Source organism: Camelus dromedarius, chromosome 23, assembly GCF_036321535.1.
Source record: "Camelus dromedarius isolate mCamDro1 chromosome 23, mCamDro1.pat, whole genome shotgun sequence".
Lineage (NCBI taxonomy): Eukaryota > Metazoa > Chordata > Mammalia > Artiodactyla > Camelidae > Camelus > Camelus dromedarius.
Genome location: NC_087458.1, coordinates 6,736,220 through 6,753,359, shown reverse-complemented (window position 1 = coordinate 6,753,359; position 17,140 = coordinate 6,736,220). Strand labels below are relative to the sequence as shown.

At 56.7% G+C, this 17,140-nt stretch overlaps 2 protein-coding genes across 4 annotated transcripts; both read left to right on the top strand.

Moving 5' to 3' along the window:
* Window positions 1-427: 427 nt before the first annotated feature.
* PYGO2 (pygopus family PHD finger 2) lies at window positions 428-4,610 on the top strand. Its single transcript, XM_010980030.3, has 3 exons — window positions 428-731; window positions 1,152-1,201; window positions 1,836-4,610. The coding sequence occupies exons 1-3, from the start codon at window positions 629-631 to the stop codon at window positions 2,901-2,903; spliced, it is 1,221 nt and encodes a 406-aa protein (XP_010978332.1). The 5' UTR covers window positions 428-628; the 3' UTR covers window positions 2,904-4,610.
* An 838-nt stretch (window positions 4,611-5,448) lies between these two features.
* PBXIP1 (PBX homeobox interacting protein 1) lies at window positions 5,449-16,158 on the top strand. Of its 3 annotated transcripts, XM_064477804.1 has the most exons (12): window positions 5,495-5,549; window positions 7,328-7,400; window positions 7,929-8,009; window positions 9,742-9,868; window positions 10,122-10,186; window positions 10,260-10,425; window positions 11,820-12,053; window positions 12,172-12,195; window positions 12,485-12,567; window positions 12,671-12,802; window positions 13,393-14,618; window positions 15,169-16,158. In XM_064477804.1, exons 3-12 carry the CDS (start codon window positions 7,959-7,961, stop codon window positions 15,248-15,250), a joined length of 2,190 nt encoding a protein of 729 aa, XP_064333874.1. In that variant the 5' UTR covers window positions 5,495-5,549; window positions 7,328-7,400; window positions 7,929-7,958; the 3' UTR covers window positions 15,251-16,158. The 3 variants fall into 3 exon arrangements, with proteins under 3 accessions (XP_031292044.1, XP_031292045.1, XP_064333874.1); XM_031436184.2 differs by lacking the exon at window positions 7,328-7,400 and having other exon boundaries at window positions 5,449-5,549; XM_031436185.2 differs by lacking the exons at window positions 7,328-7,400; window positions 7,929-8,009 and having other exon boundaries at window positions 5,482-5,549.
* Window positions 16,159-17,140: the final 982 nt, after the last annotated feature.

Below are 17,140 nucleotides of genomic sequence, written 5' to 3'. Positions count from 1 at the left end.
GCCTGGCTTGACTCAGACGCCGCCTGCGGGCACCTGGGGGTTCGCGGAGGAGGTGCGCCGGGGCTGGGAGGGCGAGATCGGGTGGGCCTTGCGGGGCCACGGCACCGGGAGAGGGGTAGTGATCGCGATGGGTGGGCCGCCAGACGCTGGACCCCAAGCAGCTCCGGGTCCTCGCAGGCGCGGCTCCAGTCCGCGCGCACCTCTACGGCGGCCCCCCCTGCGCGGGATGGTACGGCCGGGCCGCAGAGCCGAGAGCCGCCGCCTCCCTAGTGAGCGCGCTGCGTTTCCCGGAGTGGGACGCCCCCCCCCCCCCGCCCCGGCTCGCGCCGTGGTACGGCCCTACCCGCCAGCGCTCGGGGGAGGGTCTGGCCCAGGTCTCGCTCCCCCTCCTCCCCGCGCGCAGTGGTGGCGGCCACGCGGAGTTCCGGTTCCTGTGGCTGCGGCCGCGGGCGGGTGGTGAAGCTGGGCGAGCGCTCAGTTGGCGACCCGGCTCGGCGCCTCGGCTTCGCCGCACCCCGGGCTTGCTAGCGCGCGGGGGCCTGTGGCGCCCCCGCCTCGCCTTTCGCGCGATGGTGCAACCCGAGGGCGTGTCCGTCCCCCGTCGCCGCTGACCGCGGTCCCCCACTCCATGGCCGCCTCGGCGCCGCCCCCACCGGACAAGCTGGAGGGAGGTGGCGGCCCCGCACCGCCCCCTGCGCCGCCCAGCACCGGGAGGAAGCAGGGAAAGGCCGGTGAGAGCACTGAGGGGGCTGACGCTGGCAAGGCCGAGGACATGGGGACCTCGGAGGGAGGGCTGGCTGGCGGGCGGGGAAGGTGGCCGTCCTCAGGCTGAAGGGCCTGAAGGAAGGGTCAGGTGAAAAGTATGGGTGGATGAAGCCCTCTAGGAGTTGGCTGACCCTAGGGTTTGGGGCACCTGGAATTCAGGAGCCACTTGGGAGTCTGAGGATATCAAGAGATGAAATGTCTCATTTAAAGGAAGAAGCAGCTGAGAGTGTGGCATCTATTCAGTTTATATTACACTTTTGTTGTATGTGTTAACTAAGCAAGAGCGTATTGAAGTTAGAAGAGTCCCTTGGATCATGGCTGGGAGAAAGGATGTTGGGGAAACCTCAGGGAAACTTGTTTGTGTCTGCCTTTTACTGTTCTTGCAGGTCTGCAAATGAAGAGCCCAGAAAAGAAGCGAAGGAAGTCAAATACTCAGGTGAATGGTGGTCGTTGGTGGGGGTAATTCCTAGCAGGCCCTCGGGTTGCTTGGTATTCTGCCACTCCATATCCGTTTGTATCTTTCATCAGCTTCAGGGAAAAGAGAAAGGTGTCTCTCTTGCTCTGCTTCTGGTCCTTTCTCTCAGCTTCTTGACAAATGAGGGTAGGGGAGGGGATGAGATGATTTGACCAAAGATCTTACCACTCAGGATTAGAATCTTCCTCTCCCCCGTTTGTCCTGTCCTGGTTCCCTCGTGATGATAACACCTAGTACTTGCTGAGCCCTTTCTAAGTGCCAAGGATTGTGCTAAAGTGCTGTAACATTTTTGGGAGGTTGGCATTGTCACTATTTTTCACATGAGGAATCTGAGGCTTAAAAAAGTTAAATACCTGCTCCAGAGTCTTGAGGTTACACCGTGCCAGAGCTGGGATTCCAATGTATTTATGCCTGTTTTCGGAACATGGTTACTGCACTATGCTGGTTCTGCCCTCCATCCTGTTTCTTTGTTGCATTCTAAAGTTCATCTTGATTTTAGATCTGAGCTGGCCAGGACCAGCCTCCAAAATGTGTATGGTGTTTCTGGTGCTCTGCCTCCATGACTCTTTTCCCTCCCTCATCTGTTCCCCACTAGGGCCCTGCATACTCACATCTGACGGAGTTTGCGCCACCCCCGACTCCCATGGTGGATCACCTGGTTGCATCCAACCCTTTTGAGGATGACTTTGGAGCCCCAAAAGTGGGGGGTGCGGCCCCTCCATTCCTTGGCAGTCCTGTCCCCTTTGGGGGCTTCCGTGTACAGGGGGGCATGGCAGGCCAGGTACCCCCAGGCTATGGCACTGGGGGTGGAGGGGGACCCCAGCCTCTTCGTCGACAGCCCCCTCCTTTCCCTCCAAACCCCATGGGCCCTGCTTTCAACATGCCCCCCCAGGGCCCTGGCTACCCACCGCCAGGCAACATGAACTTTCCCAGCCAACCTTTCAACCAACCTCTGGGTCAAAACTTTAGCCCACCTGGTGGGCAGATGATGCCAGGCCCAGTGGGGGGATTTGGCCCCATGATCTCACCCACAATGGGACAACCTCCCAGGGGGGAGCTGGGCCCCCCTTCTCTCCCCCAGCGCTTTGCCCAGCCAGGGGTGCCTTTTGGTCCTTCTCCTCTCCAGAGACCTGGTCAAGGGCTCCCCAGCCTGCCCCCCAACACGAGTCCCTTCCCTGGTCCGGACCCTGGCTTTCCTGGCCCTGGTGGTGAGGATGGGGGGAAGCCCTTAAATCCACCTGCTCCCACTGCTTTCCCCCAGGAGCCCCACTCAGGCTCCCCAGCTGCTGCTGTGAATGGGAATCAACCCAATTTTCCCCCAAACAGCAGTGGGCGGGGTGGGGGCACCCCAGATGCCAATAGCCTGGCACCCCCTGGCAAGGCAGGTGGGGGCTCAGGGCCCCAGCCACCCCCGGGCCTGGTGTATCCATGTGGTGCCTGTCGGAGTGAGGTGAATGACGACCAAGATGCCATTCTGTGTGAGGCCTCCTGCCAGAAGTGGTTCCACCGCGAGTGCACAGGCATGACTGAGAGCGCCTACGGGCTGCTGACCACTGAGGCCTCTGCCGTCTGGGCCTGCGATCTCTGCCTCAAGACCAAGGAGATCCAGTCTGTCTACATCCGCGAGGGCATGGGGCAGCTGGTGGCTGCTAACGATGGGTGATGCTGGCGAGGTGTCCAGGGAAGTGCATATGTCCCTCCCTGCTCTTCCAGGGTGATTGTTTTCCTGTCTGGCTCTTGGTCCTTGTTTCCACTGGCTTCCCATCCCTGTGGGGCAGAAACACAATGGCTCCTGGGGGCAGAAAAGGAACCGAGGTGGGCAGGCAGAAGAGCCTGGATCACTCACTTTTCTGGAAACTTACTGCGGTGAGATCTACAGAGGTCCAGAAAACCAAAGCCCTACCCAGCAGAGCCATTTTTGGTGGCTCTCCTGGAGGCCTAGGGGGTATGGCTGCAAGAGAAAAGAGGCTGGAGGAAGATCTGAAGGGCAGGGATGTCCCCTCTGCAGACGATGGATGCCCCCAATACCTGTGCCTAACACTCCTGTCTAGCCCCACAGCTCCAGCCTTAGTTTTTGGAGTCCAGTGTTAAAGGTTTCTGGTCAGAGGATTTGGGATCTCTTCCCGTCCCTGCAATAGCCCTTTCATGGGTGCTGGGAGACAGCTTTAGGGAATAAATGGAGATTTTCCCCTTTTCCCTCTCCCCTTTCCTCCTCCAAGACCTACCTGACTCCTCCCCCTTTAGAGAACCAAATAGCTTGAAGGAACAGGAGAGTACGTGGCTATGGCAGTTTCTTGGTGATTTGAGGCTTCAAGACAGTAAGTAAGAGATGCTGTCAGGACATGTCTCCCTCATACCAAAGTCACTGGTCCTTTCTCAGCCTCTCTTGTGCTTTTCTCCTAATGACTATATTTTTTGCCAAAAATTGGGGTACATGTCTGACCAGAATATTTGACGTTTGGACTATCCTGGAAGCCTGGACTCTGGTTGTACCACCCTCCACCCTCCCTTTGCCTGCCTGTTGCACATTATTCTCAGTGCCGGTCTTCCAACTTCTGGCGCCCTCACTCCCCTGCCTCCCTGGCTTGATTGAAGGAAAGCTTGAAAAGGCACAGAGCCCTTATACCTCATTCTCCCTCCTGATAAAAGGATCCCTGTTACAGACTGGGTGGGGGAGGTGGTGGGCCCCTCACTGCCAGGGCACAAAGATGCAGTCCAGAGCCCGGATGAGGTTTGCTTCTCTTTCCCTGCTATTCTTGACATCTTGGGCCGGTGAACTAGCAGCTCTCATTACTCTCAGCCAGGGTCCTGTACTGGGCTTTGTTTTTATTTTACTTTTTTTAAAGCACTGCCTGCCAGAGATGGACCTGGGGCCTGATCAGGAGCCCCTCACAGCTGCTCTCCTTAGAGTTCATGCACACATTCCTCAGTGGGGTGAGGAAGGCAGGCTTGGGGTGTGACCCTGAGAGGAGCTGATGGTCCCCTGCCCCCACTTTTCCCGGGACCCTAGCGTGTGAAGAGAAGCCAAGTATACTGCAGAACTCATCTGCCTGCCCTTTGGGGCTGTGAGAAAGAAGGGAGCGGCCTCTGGGCTTCTCTCCTCCAGTGTCCCCCAACTTGGAACAGCAGAGATGGCAACCCCCCACTGCTCAACTTTGTGTTGTGTTTGTGGTTCTGTTTGCCCCTCTTACCTGTTGCTGTTTGTGCTCTCCCCCATCTCCACATTTTGTAAGACGGCTACTGGAGGGGGTGTGTCTGCTCAATCCTCCCTCACTCCACTGCTTTTTGGAAGAAAGTGGGGGTGGCAGAGGTGTGGTGGTGGGGAAAGTCTTTTGTACTGTTGGATTAATAAAATGACTTGGAAATTCTAGACCAGGACTCCTTGCTGTTGATATGCCTTGGGATGAGCCTCAGCGCTGGGCAGGATATTGTGGGGTGAGGATATGTATCCCCCAGGGTCCTTGGAAGTGGGAATGGCAGAAAGATTCAGGCCCCTAAGCGGACCTGGTACAAGCTGCTGGAGCCCAGGGAGGCCTGTGTGCCCCGCCCCTCCCACTATGTCCCTGCTGTGAGAAACTAGTTTCCTTTCGGAGCACATTCCTGGGCCGGGCCTGGAGCCAAGCTAGAGCTCCGGTTCCAAGACTTCAGGGAGACAATTGCCATCAGTGCTTCTGGGTTTAGTGCCCGCCCACCCCCACTCCCCAGTTGTTTGGGTTAGGGGTCAAGTATAGCCCCAAGGTAGGGGAAGGGGCTGCCCCTGGTCTAGCTGATTTCATTTTTGGATACTTTTCAGGCCCTCTCCCCACTTCCTTAAAAAAAAAAAAAAGCAGTATCCTTAAACAATCAGCACCGGAGCAGGGTGAGGAGACTGACAGAAGGGCTATTTCCAACCCACAATTTGCCACTCTCCCCTCCCCCATCCTGCAGCTGTCTCTGTCTGTCCTGGGACTAACCTGGTCCCTTGTCCCTGTTGTTTCTGGAGATGCCAGCCTTTGCCTTAGTTTTGGATCTTCCCGCCAGAAATTGTTTAGAGACTGAAAAGGAGGAGAGATGACCCAAAACTTAGTTTGCTGGAACCCCAGCCTTCCACCGGAGGTGGGGGTTAAGTCCAAGTTTAGAGGCTCTGCAGGTACCCACCCCTTCCCTCTAGCTCGCAAGTCCAGCTCTTATTGGCCAAAAGTTTCCGCCCCTTCAGGGAAGTTGATTTTCCATTGGCTAGTCCCTGGTCACGTGACCTTCCTTTCTGAGGCCGCAAAGCCGGAGAGGCAGCAACAAGTTCAGCTGAAGACTGAAGCAAGAGCTAAGTCAGGTAATGCCCTAGCGGGGAAGGGGCCACCGAAATCCCTGTGAGAGGAAGGATAGAGGAGAGGAAGGGCAGAGCTCAAAAGGATTGAGCTCCACGGGGAATCTGTCACTTCTGGGCCGGGGAAAAGGAGAGCATGGGCGGACGTTTCCAAAACAGGAACTTGCTCGGGGTCTCCCAGGCAAGTTTTTGTGTCCCTAGGTCCTTTGCTTTAGAGGTTTGGGGGAACAACTCTTAGAGGGGTTGAAATTAGCCAGAAGAGACTTGCCGGCTTTGTACAGTGTGGGAGAGCTCCCCCTTTGGCTGTTTTTTAGAAATAACACAAGTCCCTGACAATCGTTGCAAGATGTTTTTGTTGAATCCTGCCTGAATGAAAAGAGAGGGAATAGTGGGGAGGGGGGTGGAGATGGGTTTTCTTCCAAGAGGGCGATGAGAAGAAAGAAAGCTGAAAACACAGCCGGGAAGGGTGGAGATTAGATAGCAGAAGGAACTTCCTAATAAGGCAGAGAGATGCTGGCTTGGGAGGACAGGGAGATCTTTTGGAATCTTGGGTGAATCCAACCAAGAGAGAGGTACCAACCAGAGTTTGGAACCCTGAGGTCCAAGGGTTCCAGACGGTCTCCTGTTTGGGTCTCAGAAGTGTTTGTCTTTGTTGACCCAAATACCCTTGCTGGTTTCCATGGAGATAGTGGGTCTGACATCACCCTGGTTGCCATGGTGCCTGGTTCTGGAGGACCTGAGCAGGCTGCACACAGCTAGGGATAAACAAGGACTTCGGCCCAAGCTGCTGCTACTTCCTTCCTGCCACCACCTGTTAAGAGTCACACGCAGCAAGTGGGGATGGGAAGATGACAGAACAGTGGGGGAGGGGCCTGAGCCCAGAGGGCTGCACAAGTGATGCTTCTATGGATACCTGTAGAAGCTGGCCAGGGGTGTTCTGTTGGACATGGTAGGGGAAGGTCATTGCAGCTGTTCTCCTGGCTCCTTGTGGGATGGGTGCATGTGTCTGCGAGGCATAGGTATTGGGGAAGACACTGGGAGATGTCTTTCATCTGTCCTGGGCTTGGATCTTGATTAGCAAGGGCTGCAGAAGGTTATAAGGGTGCCGTGTAGGACTCACACCAGCTTAAACAGGGGAGCAGCGTGGTGGTTTTCAAGGTAGAACTATCACACTTCTTCCCAAGCCTCACTTCGTTTTCCCAGGGTTTCCTTACAGAACCCTTTTCTACTTGCCACCCTTCTATCTCTTCAGCAAGCAGTCATTTATCCTCCTCTAAAGGATCACAATCTAAGACTCTAGGCCTAGAGTTAGCTCATCTATCCCTCCACCTCTATGACAGGTCCCAGCTGCCAGCCTGAGGGGACAGTCTTGGCCATAGATGGAGGGTAGGTCCCTCTCTCCTTATCCCACCTTGTGTCAGGCTTTGGAAGCTGGAATGACTTCCCCCTCTTCACCTAGCCAAGTCAGAGCAGATTAGCAGTGGGCAGGACCATAGCCCTGATGTTTGTCCATGCTTTGCAAACCATAAAGTGCTTTATTTATGATAGTTGCCAGAAATCCCTTTTCCCAGTCACCTTTAAGTTTCCTACGATGAAATTCTGGAGGTTACTAAGAACGGAAACAGTATTTAGAATGGAGCGTGAGAGTGATAAGGAGATTTACTAAAGGTATATTCAGAAGGATCTAAGCTATGCCAGCCCTTCTCAACCCTGGCTGCACATGAGAATCATCTGGGAGGCTTTAAAAAAGACCCATGTCTGACCCTGACCCTTGAACCAATCAGAATCTTAGGTGATTGATTCCATTGTGCAGCCAGTGTACAGAACTCCTGAACTAGACCCTACACAGGACTCGTGGTGAGTGGGTGGGTGGGTGGGAGACTTGGGACTGAAGGAGACCTTCGAGTCTTCTCCCCAGGCCCCAGGGGAGGAGGTGGTGGTTGTGGGGGAGCCTAGGGTGGTGAAGGGAGGGCTGGGTTATTCCTCACTCTTCTTACGAGCCGTTCATCTTCGGCAAGTCGTCAGTCACCTTTCTGGCCTTCATTTTCCCCTGACTATAACGTGAAGGAATTGGCCTGGATGTTTTCCCAAAGCTTTTCCAGTCCTATGCTTCTCTGACCTTTCAAGGTCAGTTCAGTTTCCCAGTTTCCAGAGGGCCCTTTTGGTCCCTGAGAGAGGCCGGCTTCCCTGTGGCTGTTGGCAGGTTCTGATTTGCAAGGCAAATACTGCTGAGGAGTTGAGGTGTTGGGGTCAGAAGGACTGGAACCAAGTTGGTTCTGGAAGCTACTGCCCAGCCCTTAAACCTTGGCATCCGGCCAAGGCTGCTGTCTGTATCCTGTCTCTCCTGAAGGGAGCTGGGATCCTTAAGAGAGCCTTTCTCTGCAGGCGGCAGCCTCAGCAGCCTCCGGGACAACTATGGCCTCCTGCCCAGACTCAGACCACAGCTGGGTGCTCGCTGGCGCAGAGGTAGGAAAAGCAGGCCTGGAAACTATATGGAACGGGGTTTCCTGCAAGGCGGGGCTGCTTTCTGAGTCTGTCCCCTTGGTCTTGATGGTCACCTGCATCACCTCCAGCTGGCTATGAGAGGAACTGTAGTGTCAGGGAGAAGGCGAGTCAGGTATTGGGACTCAGACCATGCCTTGAAAGAAGGGAACCACCAGGGTAAGCTGTGAGAGCTAGAGAAGAAATTCTGGTGGGGAGACACGCATGAGCAAAAGTTCTAAGGCAACAGTGGGGCAGCCACGATGGGGGAGCCTGAGGACTTCCACTGGATGAGGTGGAGACAGTGTTGAAGAGAGATTTGGCCAAAGCTTGGGAACCTCTGAAAGAGGCCTGAAGGGCCTGGCTCAGGCATTTGGGCCTCCTCCTGATGGGAAATCACTGAAGGGCACTGAGTTAGAGGGCGTCAGGACAGCCAGTGCCTTGAGCAGAGGGTGCAGCCACTGTGTGGCCGGGGTTGGAACAAGGGGAGAGCTTTTTTGAAGGTCCTGCCGTCCAGGTGGTATTTGGTGGGATGGGAACCAGTGGACTCCTGTGCCTCTGAAGCCACTGAGAAGGGGGCTGGCAGAATGGGGACTGGGTGGCTGGAGCAGTTTGTCAAGGGCTTGGTATGTTAGAACCACCAGGAGGAAGAAGGTGCGGAGCTCAAATTAGACATGTTGAATTTGGGTGCCGGTTGGGAGTAAGGGAGCTGCCCTCAGGGTGACGCTGGAGCAGGACACATGGACTGGGGCTTGTGGACAGAGGAGGATGGACACCAGGCTCCCAGCCAGAGCCCTGGCCTCCTGTTGGAGTGCCTTTACTGACAGCTGGGGGACCTGGGGCAAGCTGCTTTACCCGCTTCTCTTCCCCTGTAAAAGAGGAGTCATGATTTCTGCCGGGTAGGAGGGGCCGTGAGAAAAAAGTGGCTTGAAAATTGTAAAGAAGTTACAAACTAAGTTACCAAGTCAAGAATTATTCTTGGAAGGAGAGCGGGAGCCACGGGTGGGATGAGTAGGGGTGGTGGGTGCAGGGTGGGCATACCGAGGGGGATGTGCAGAGAAAGGAGAGGCCGCAGCTGGACGGCAGGGCCGAGAGCACTGTGGGAGACAGGCTGGGTGAGGCTGGGATGAGTTGGGCTCTGTCAGCTTCTGGGAGACAGGGTGTGGGGAGTGGGAAAGGCCAGAAAAGCTTGGAAGACGTAACTGGTGTGGGTGGCCCATTGTGAGGGTCACTGCAGGGAAGCCCGCGGGGGTCATGACTGAGATCCTTAGGCATCTGGGGGATGTCGTTCTCTGGCCGTCCTCCCACCTTCCAACTGATAACTGAGCTTGTCACTTGGGAGGAAAATCCAGGCTGTAGCCGGCTTCTCTGGGGAGGTAGGGGCACCAGGTTTGTACAGTGGTCCAGGGCCTTGGTCCATGGGTGCTTCTTCATTTAATAGAAACTTGGCCTCTGTAAGTTCCTCAGAGCAGCAGGTGAGGTTAGGGAATGGCCAGATACTACGCGGAGCAGAGATGTCACTGCGCCAGCTGCCCCTGCCCCCTCCCCACTTTGGAACATCCCACTACTGAATGTATCGCACTTTTGCGAGATGTGAGTTGGGGTCCCTGAGCGGTGCGGCTGGTTCCAGGCACCCCAGTAGAGCACCCTGTGCTCTTGGTTTCATCTGGCCGTCCTTCCTCTGGAGCAGCCCTTCTGCTTGTGCCCCTTCCCCCAGAGCCTGCCTGTGGAGACCCTGGGCCCAGAATCCAGGATGGGCCCAGAATCTGAGAGACCTCCCCAGGCCCCTCGGAGCCCCTCCAAGGTAGCTGCTGAAGAATTAGCTGGGACCTTGGATGGAGAAGGTAACAGCCCTGCTGAGGGGGGGTTGCAGCCACCTCTCCCCCATGTTCTGGGGTTGTCCAGTTTCCTCAAGGAGAGGGAGGCTGGTTGGTTTTATTCCCTGCATTTATCTCAGTTTAAAACCTGCTTCGCTTGTTCTGTCCTGACTTTCCCCTGCCTTCCAACTTGGTGGAGGCCTGCGGGAGCCAGAGGGCCGTGTAGGAGGTTCCGCGGGGGGGTGCTGTAGTGTTTTCTTGACCCTCTTCTCCTGCACAGAGACCCTGTTCCAGAGTGAGAGCTCCCCATCTGGGCCCATTCTGCCAGAGGAGACTAAGGCCAAGGTGAGGACCTTCACTGTGGGGAGGGGGGGAAATGAGGAGGGCCAAGAGCTGCTCATGTCTGTGTCTGCATCAGGGCATTCTGGATGGTGATGGTTGTGGAATGGAGCCGCCTGGCCCAGAAGACACAGAGGCCCAGGGAGACTTGGAGGAGACCCCTGTCGTGGTAGGCCTGGGACCAGACACACAGGACCTGGAGGATGAGAGTCCCCCCGACAGCCTGGCCTCCTCCCCCAAAACAGGTGAGGATCCTCCTTCTCTCTCTCTGCCATGTCCTTCTAGAAGGTGTGGGAGCAGAAGTAGATATCACCCTGGGACTCAGCAGCCTGGCCACCCTCTTTAAATTGTGTCAGTGAATCCTAACCACCACCCCTGAGGACACTGAGGCTCAGGTTAAGTGACTTGACCAAGGTCACACAGCTGGCAAGTCACAGGACCCAGGTCTGGTCAACTCTTTACTCTCTGCGGTGGGGCCTCCTCTTTTCTTGTCTCTAGATTCACCTCTCATTCCCCGAGTCCTTTCCATGTGTCATCTCTGCGGAGGGAGGTTGGGTTTATGGCCTGTGTAAGAGGCAGGCTAGACTGAGCCAGGATGCAAGTCGGACCTATGAGGGGTGCAAAAAGGAGGTGTAATTTAGGTGCTCTCACAGGAGGGGGAGGGTGGTTGCGTCAGGGGACAGGTAAAGGGGAAGCGAGAGGCAGGGACAGTTGGGGAAAGGTTCACACTGAAGGTGATGCTTGGGTGAAGCCTTGAGCAAAGAGTAGGCTTTTGGTAGGTAGGGTAGGAAGAAGAGAACATTCGAGGCCAAGGATGCAGCATCAACAAAGGGATGGGGCCCCTGTCCTGTGCTGAGGAGGCTGCATCCGTGTCTTGTGTCAGAGGGGTGTATGAATCCATCTCTGTTGACGGTGACGGGCTGGAGGGGGAGGCCAGGGGCTGGGGCCATTTAGGGGACAGCTGCAGCAGTCAGCCCTGAAGTAAGGCAGCTATGAGGCATGTGACCTGAGATGTTTACCTGTTGAACCGTTGCATTGTCTGGGGCTGAGGTTGGCCAGATGGCAGCAGTGGCTCCTTGCCCAGGATTGGGGGAACACCAGAAGACATCCAGTTTGGAGGGCAGTGTGTTAAGTGGCCCCTGAGGGACACCAAGGTGGGAGTGGCCAGTAGGCAGTCAGACCTCCAGGTCTGGAGCTCTAGGGAGGCCAGGTCGGGAGTTACAGATTGGGACTCCATCTGCCATGGGAGGAAGCCAGCGGGGTGGGTGAGATAGTGGGTGACTGCGTACAATGAGAAGAGCAGAAAACCAGAAATGGTGCCAGGGAGACCTTCGCCTTTAGGACTAGGAAGAGCCAGGGTTTGGACAGGACCGGGACGGGGGAGCAGTTGCAGGAGCTTCAGGAAGGAGGACGCTTTTAGGATGAAAGCTGCTCTTGTAGTTTGTAGGTTGAAAGGGCTGATCTCTCACCTCCAGACCGGGCAGGGGTGGCCACTGACCCAGGCAGACATGGGCAGGGTCTCCATGTGCCCCCTCTGCTGTCAGGGCTGGAGACCTCCCGTTCTTCCCTCTCTTTCTGTCTCTCTGTATGTCCCATCTCTCCAGTTTCCTTACTGCCCTGTCCCCATCCCTTCCTCCAGCTTGGATCAGGGAGGAGGCCCACTGCTCTACCAGTGAGGATGACACCGACGTGGATGTGGAGGGTCTGCGGAGACGGCGGGGCCGGGAGCCCAGCATTCCTCAGCCTGTGGCCCCCGTGGGGGTAAAGGACCAGGCCAGGGGCGAGGGTGCAGGCGGGGAGCTGGGCATCTCCCTCAACATGTGTCTCCTTGGGGCCCTGGCTCTGCTGGGCCTGGGGATCCTCCTCTTCTCTGGTGAGTAGTTGCTGCTGCTGGGGCCTTGAGCCCCTACTCTGGCACCTCCTGCCACATTTTCGCCCTGCTCCACCCCTTTTTCTGAGGGCCTGACAGACCCCTCTGTCTCCATTTTCAGGTGGCCTCTCAGAGTCTGAAAGTGGTGAGTGGGGACAGGCCCTGGCTGGTTTGTGTCCGTCCCCTTCCAGCCCTGAGGGAGGCTGATGGGGGCAGTTCCCTGGGTCAGGAGTAGGGATGCTGGGGGCTGTACACATTTTGCTCAGTTGTAGGCCTTGTCAGCTATTCAGGGTGACCCTTGGCCCTTTACGTCACTGGACCTCTCAGCCATAGAGTCGGTCCAGGGCAGGAGAGTGACTGTGGGTGGGTGGGTGGGGGGAGAAGAGGGGTTTAATATGCCTTGGGGCCAGTTTCAAGATTGCACTTTCCCACAGGACCCATGGAGGAAGTGGACCTGCAGGTCTTCCCAGATCCCGGGTCGGATACTGAGAGGCTGGAGGCTGCGGGAGATGGGCAGGCATGTGTGACTGTCTCCATTGGTGTGTGGTGCCTGGTGGGGGAGATCCAGGGCTACCAGGGTTGTGGGGCGGGGTGGGGGTGACTGGCTCCTTTGCCCTCAGGATGAGCCAAGGCAGCAGCTGCAGGCCTCAGCGCCCCCTGACAGTGTCCCCAGCCTGCAGAACATGGCCCTTCTGCTGGACAAGCTGGCCAGGGAGAACCAGGACATCCGGCTGTTGCAGGCCCAGCTGCAGGTGGGCATGAGCAGGAGTTGGGTGGGCTAGGCCAGCCCTTCCTAGGCCAGGTGTCTCTAGTGTCCTTCCCTAAAAGAAGTTTCCACTGTTCATCCACATACTTTGACCCTCTCCCTTTCCCACTATAGTCAAGTCCTTTCTAGTTCTCTGTTCACATCCCACATGCTCAGGTTTAGGCCAGGACTGGCATACCTGTTTCACGTGGCATGCCACCTCTGCTTGATTGGCATGGTCTGCCTGGAGCATTGTGAGGGGGAGGGATTGAACAACATGCCAAGGCTCAATGGGAAAGAGGTGCTGTGATCAATTAACAATGTCTGCTCTGGGTATGGGAGGTGGACATAGGACGAGAGCCACATCTTGGCTATCTTTAGGTGAATCAGAGAAGTGTGTGCTTATAAAACGCCATAGAAACTGAAGTGAAGGGTGGGGATAGGAAGGACGAGAACCAAATCCTCTCGAGTGTCCTGGGCCATAAAGGGGCTTGGGCCACTTGCCCACTGCAACAGAATGAAATTAGGGTAGAAGGCACTGGGCTTATCCTGACAAGGACCTCTCCTTGTGCCCTTCCTCTCTACCCCTAATTCCAGGCCCAGAAGGAAGAGCTTCAGAGCCTGATGCATCAGCCCAAAGGGCTGGAAGAGGAGAATGCCCGGCTCCGAGGGGCTCTACAGCAGGGCGAGGCGTCCCAGCGGGCCCTGGAGTCAGAGCTGCAGCAGCTGCGGGCCCAGCTCCAGGGGCTGGAGGCTGGCTGTGTCCGGGGCACAGATGGGGTGTGCCTCCACTGGGGCAAAGGCCCACAGGGTGGCAAGGCGACCAAGGAGCAGGGCCTCAGCGGGCAGGAGCTGAGCCCTGGCTTCCTGGAGCAGAAGGAACGGCTGGAGGCTGAGGCCCAGGCGCTAAGGCAAGAGTTGGAGAGGCAGCGGCAGCTGCTGGGTTCTGTGCAGCAGGACCTGGAGCGGAGCTTGAGGGATGCAGGCCGAGGGGACCCAGCCCATGCTGGCCTGGCTGAGCTGGGCCACAGGCTGGCCCAGAAGCTGCAGGGCCTGGAGAACTGGGGCCAGCGCCCTGGGATCTCTGCCAATGCCTCAGAGGCCTGGCGTCAGGAACCTCACTTCCAGAGTTCCAGGGAGCGGAGTGGAAAGGAAAAGAGGTGGGATGGGCAGGGGGACCGGAAGACTGAGCGTTGGAAACTTAAGAAGGAGGAAACTGGCCGGGAAAAGAAGAGCTGGGCGGGTGAAGAGGACAGGGAGTTGGCAGGGAGGTGGAAGGAGGGCAAGCCAAGGGTGGAGGAGTGGGCCAGCAAGGATGGCAAGCGACAGGGTTCCAAGGAGCCCCCCAGGAAAAGTGGGGGGTCCCACTCCTCCAGAGAAAGGCAGAAGCACCCTCGGTGGAAGGAAGGGGCTAAAGATGGGCATGACCCCCTACCACTCTGGGCAGAGCTGTCAAGGCACAAGTACCGGGCACCCCAGGGCTGCTCAGGTGTGCACGAGTGTGCCCGGCAGGAGGGCCTGGACTTCTTTGGCATGGAGCTCGCCCCAGTGCGGCAACAGGAGCTAGCCTCTCTGCTGAGGACTTACCTGGCGCGGCTGCCCTGGGCTGGGCAGCTGAGCAAGGAGCTACCCTTCTCTCCTGCTTACTTTGGTGAGGATGGTATCTTCCGCCATGACCGCCTTCGCTTCCGGGACTTTGTAGACGCCTTGGAAGACAGCCTGGAGGAGGTGGCAGTGAGACAGACAGGTGATGATGATGAGGTGGATGACTTTGAGGACTTCATCTTCAGCCACTTCTTTGGGGACAAAGCACTGAAGAAGAGGTGGGCAACTGTGGGGAAGTTAGATGGGTGGGACAGAATAGGAGGCAGGGAGTGGTGGGGGGGGATGTGAAGGAGCCAGGGTCCTGAGGAGAGGTCTTCAGTTTGAGGTTTTTCTCTCTGCTTTTAGGTCTCCCCTCCCCCCACAGCCAATACTTTCCTGTCTTCCCTTGAGGGCAGGAAGCTGCCTGTGCTCACCCCAGAGTGGTCCTGGGGAGTCCCCTTTTGGGCTGGCGGAATTCCTCCCCCTCCCCAACCCCGTTTTTCTGTCCTGTCCTGCCTATATCCCCATGGCCAGGGGCAGTGGAGGGCTGGAGGGAAGGGGTGGTAAGGGAGATTGCTTCCCACCTTCCTGCCTGCCCAACTGGGGCCTTCATCCTGGGAGACCAGGTCTGGCCACACTCCCTTCCCCCCAATATGATTATTGGTGGTGGCTGCCTATGTCACCTGCCTTAGGAGAAATAGGGTCCCCTCTCCTCAGGGAGCCCCTTCTCATCACATGGCATTGTCCTCTAAAGGCCTCTCCCTGCCCCCACCCCATGTCTCCCCACAGGTCTGGGAAGAAGGACAAACATTTGCGGAACCCCAGAGTTGTGGGGCCCAGGGAGGAGCACAGCCACCACCGCCGGGGCTGAGGCCCTGCTTATCTGTCCCCTGGGAACCGTTAAACTGCCACCTCCCCCTGCTGGTTTGGTGTCCTTGGATATCCTTCACAGCCCTGCACTGATACCACTTTCTCTAGAAAAAGGCCTTAGCTGGACCTGCCTTGCTATCTATGCAAATGTATGCAAATGCTCAGGGCCCTGGGCCGTGACCCTTGCAGCCTGATTGTGTCACGCCAATGTGAAGGGGGATGGGAGAAAATCCTGTTTTTCAGTGGGATGCAGTGGAGGTAGGTGTGTGGAGGCAATTCTGACTCTGAAGCCAAAGTGCTTTCCTCCTCTTGTGTGTGTGGGGGCCCCCAGAGTGGCCCCTTGGCTGCACGCACTGCCCCGTGCCCCCTGGGGTTTGACTAGCCTTGCTGGCTGGAGGCCCAGCATGAGGGTTTTCCCTGGGGTTTTGTTAGATTTGGAAGGAGCTGTCCCCAGGAGATGAAGTCCCCTTTTTAGCTCTGCTCCTCGTGTGGCCTCACCTCCCCATGTGAACTATAGACTCAGATCCCAATAAAATGCTATTGGAGCTGTGACATTGGGTGGGGGCTCTGTCACTTGGGGCTGTTTCTAAGCACAGCGGACACCCACACCCACCATCTCATGGGCACTGGTACTCGCATTCTCCCATATACTCCTCTCCCCCTCACCTCACCCTCCCAGCAAACCTCAGGCCCCCTGGGCTAGAACTCCCCATTTTGCTCACAGCTGCCTTGGCTGCACCCCTGGGAGATGGGGAAATATGCGAGTGGGTTTTGGAATCGGAGCCTTGGGCTCAAATCCAGGCTGAGTGATATTGGGCAAGTTAATCTCTGGGAGACTTGGGCTTCTAATCTTCAAAAAAGGAGATTGAGGGGCTGGGGAAGAGATTAAATAAAGCAGTGTAAACAAAATGCCTGTCCCGTATTTGGCACTGAAAAGCTATTCGCTCCCTTCAGCATGTGGAGGAGGGAGGAAAGGGACCCATGCCGGCACTACCCCCCCGCCCCACCCTGCAACCAGGCTTCTGGGTTGGGAAGGTGAGCAAACCACTAGGTGGCGCCCTGGCTCCACATTTACTGCAAACCTCGCCGCCCCCACTGCTTGGTGCCCCAAATCTTGGACACCCCCATCCCCACTGATTTGGGCCTGCTCTCCGGCTAGCTCTCCTAGGAAGACCTAGATCCCCCTCGGCTACTCTTTAGGAAGTTCTTCCTGACTGGGCTTCTTGATTGGCCTGGAAATTCCCTTGGGAGTATAGGGGACAGAAGGACAGTGTGACTTCAGGCCAGATCAGAGGAATGTGTTAATAAAGCTGAGGGCGCCTGCCCAGAAGGGGGCTGTAATTGACAGTGCTTCTGTAACACTGTGACTGTTGGCCCACTCACTGTTAAAGGGCTTTACGTGCATCAGCTCATTTAATTCAGCTGGGGAGGGTGGAGTGGGGCGGGGAGGGGCAGGCTGGGGATGGAACAAGGTCCACTCATTTAACAAACATTTAGTCTATGGTGCTGGCCTTCTGCAGGTGCTCAAAATTTATGCTGCCTGAGCAGCTGACTGGTAAACTTGGGTGTCCAGCAGAGGGATCAGGATTCAGTGGCCTGGGAAGGGGGGCTGGGCTCAGGGGACAGGACACAGACTGGTCCCCTGGGTTCCCAGAGGGTGTGGGCCGCTTGGGGCTTCTCAGTTTCATTTCGAGGGCCCATTTCCTTCATTTGCATAACGAACTCTCAAGGAGGCTAGGAAGTCCCCCCAAGCCCCCTCCTCTTTCTTAGCCACTCAGGAAGTAATACGCTGAGCTGGAGGTTTCTGAACTGCTGAATCAGGGAGAAAAAGCCAAGAACTCAAGGGGTATGCTGGGGAGGGGTGAAGACACCAGGGACACTGGCTGTTCTG

Bases quoted from the DNA above. Each gene is read 5' to 3' on its own strand.
- PBXIP1 (XM_031436184.2), top strand. From the start codon at position 7,959: ATGGCCTCCTGCCCAGACTCAGACCACAGCTGGGTGCTCGCTGGCGCA. The intron at 10,187-10,259 runs GTGAGGACCTTC...TGTCTGCATCAG, and splicing joins CAGAGGAGACTAAGGCCAAG to GGCATTCTGGATGGTGATGG. The intron at 12,568-12,670 runs GCATGTGTGACT...CTTTGCCCTCAG, and splicing joins AGGCTGCGGGAGATGGGCAG to GATGAGCCAAGGCAGCAGCT.
- PYGO2 (XM_010980030.3), top strand. From the start codon at position 629: ATGGCCGCCTCGGCGCCGCCCCCACCGGACAAGCTGGAGGGAGGTGGC. The intron at 732-1,151 runs GTGAGAGCACTG...CTGTTCTTGCAG, and splicing joins GAGGAAGCAGGGAAAGGCCG to GTCTGCAAATGAAGAGCCCA. The intron at 1,202-1,835 runs GTGAATGGTGGT...GTTCCCCACTAG, and splicing joins GAAGGAAGTCAAATACTCAG to GGCCCTGCATACTCACATCT.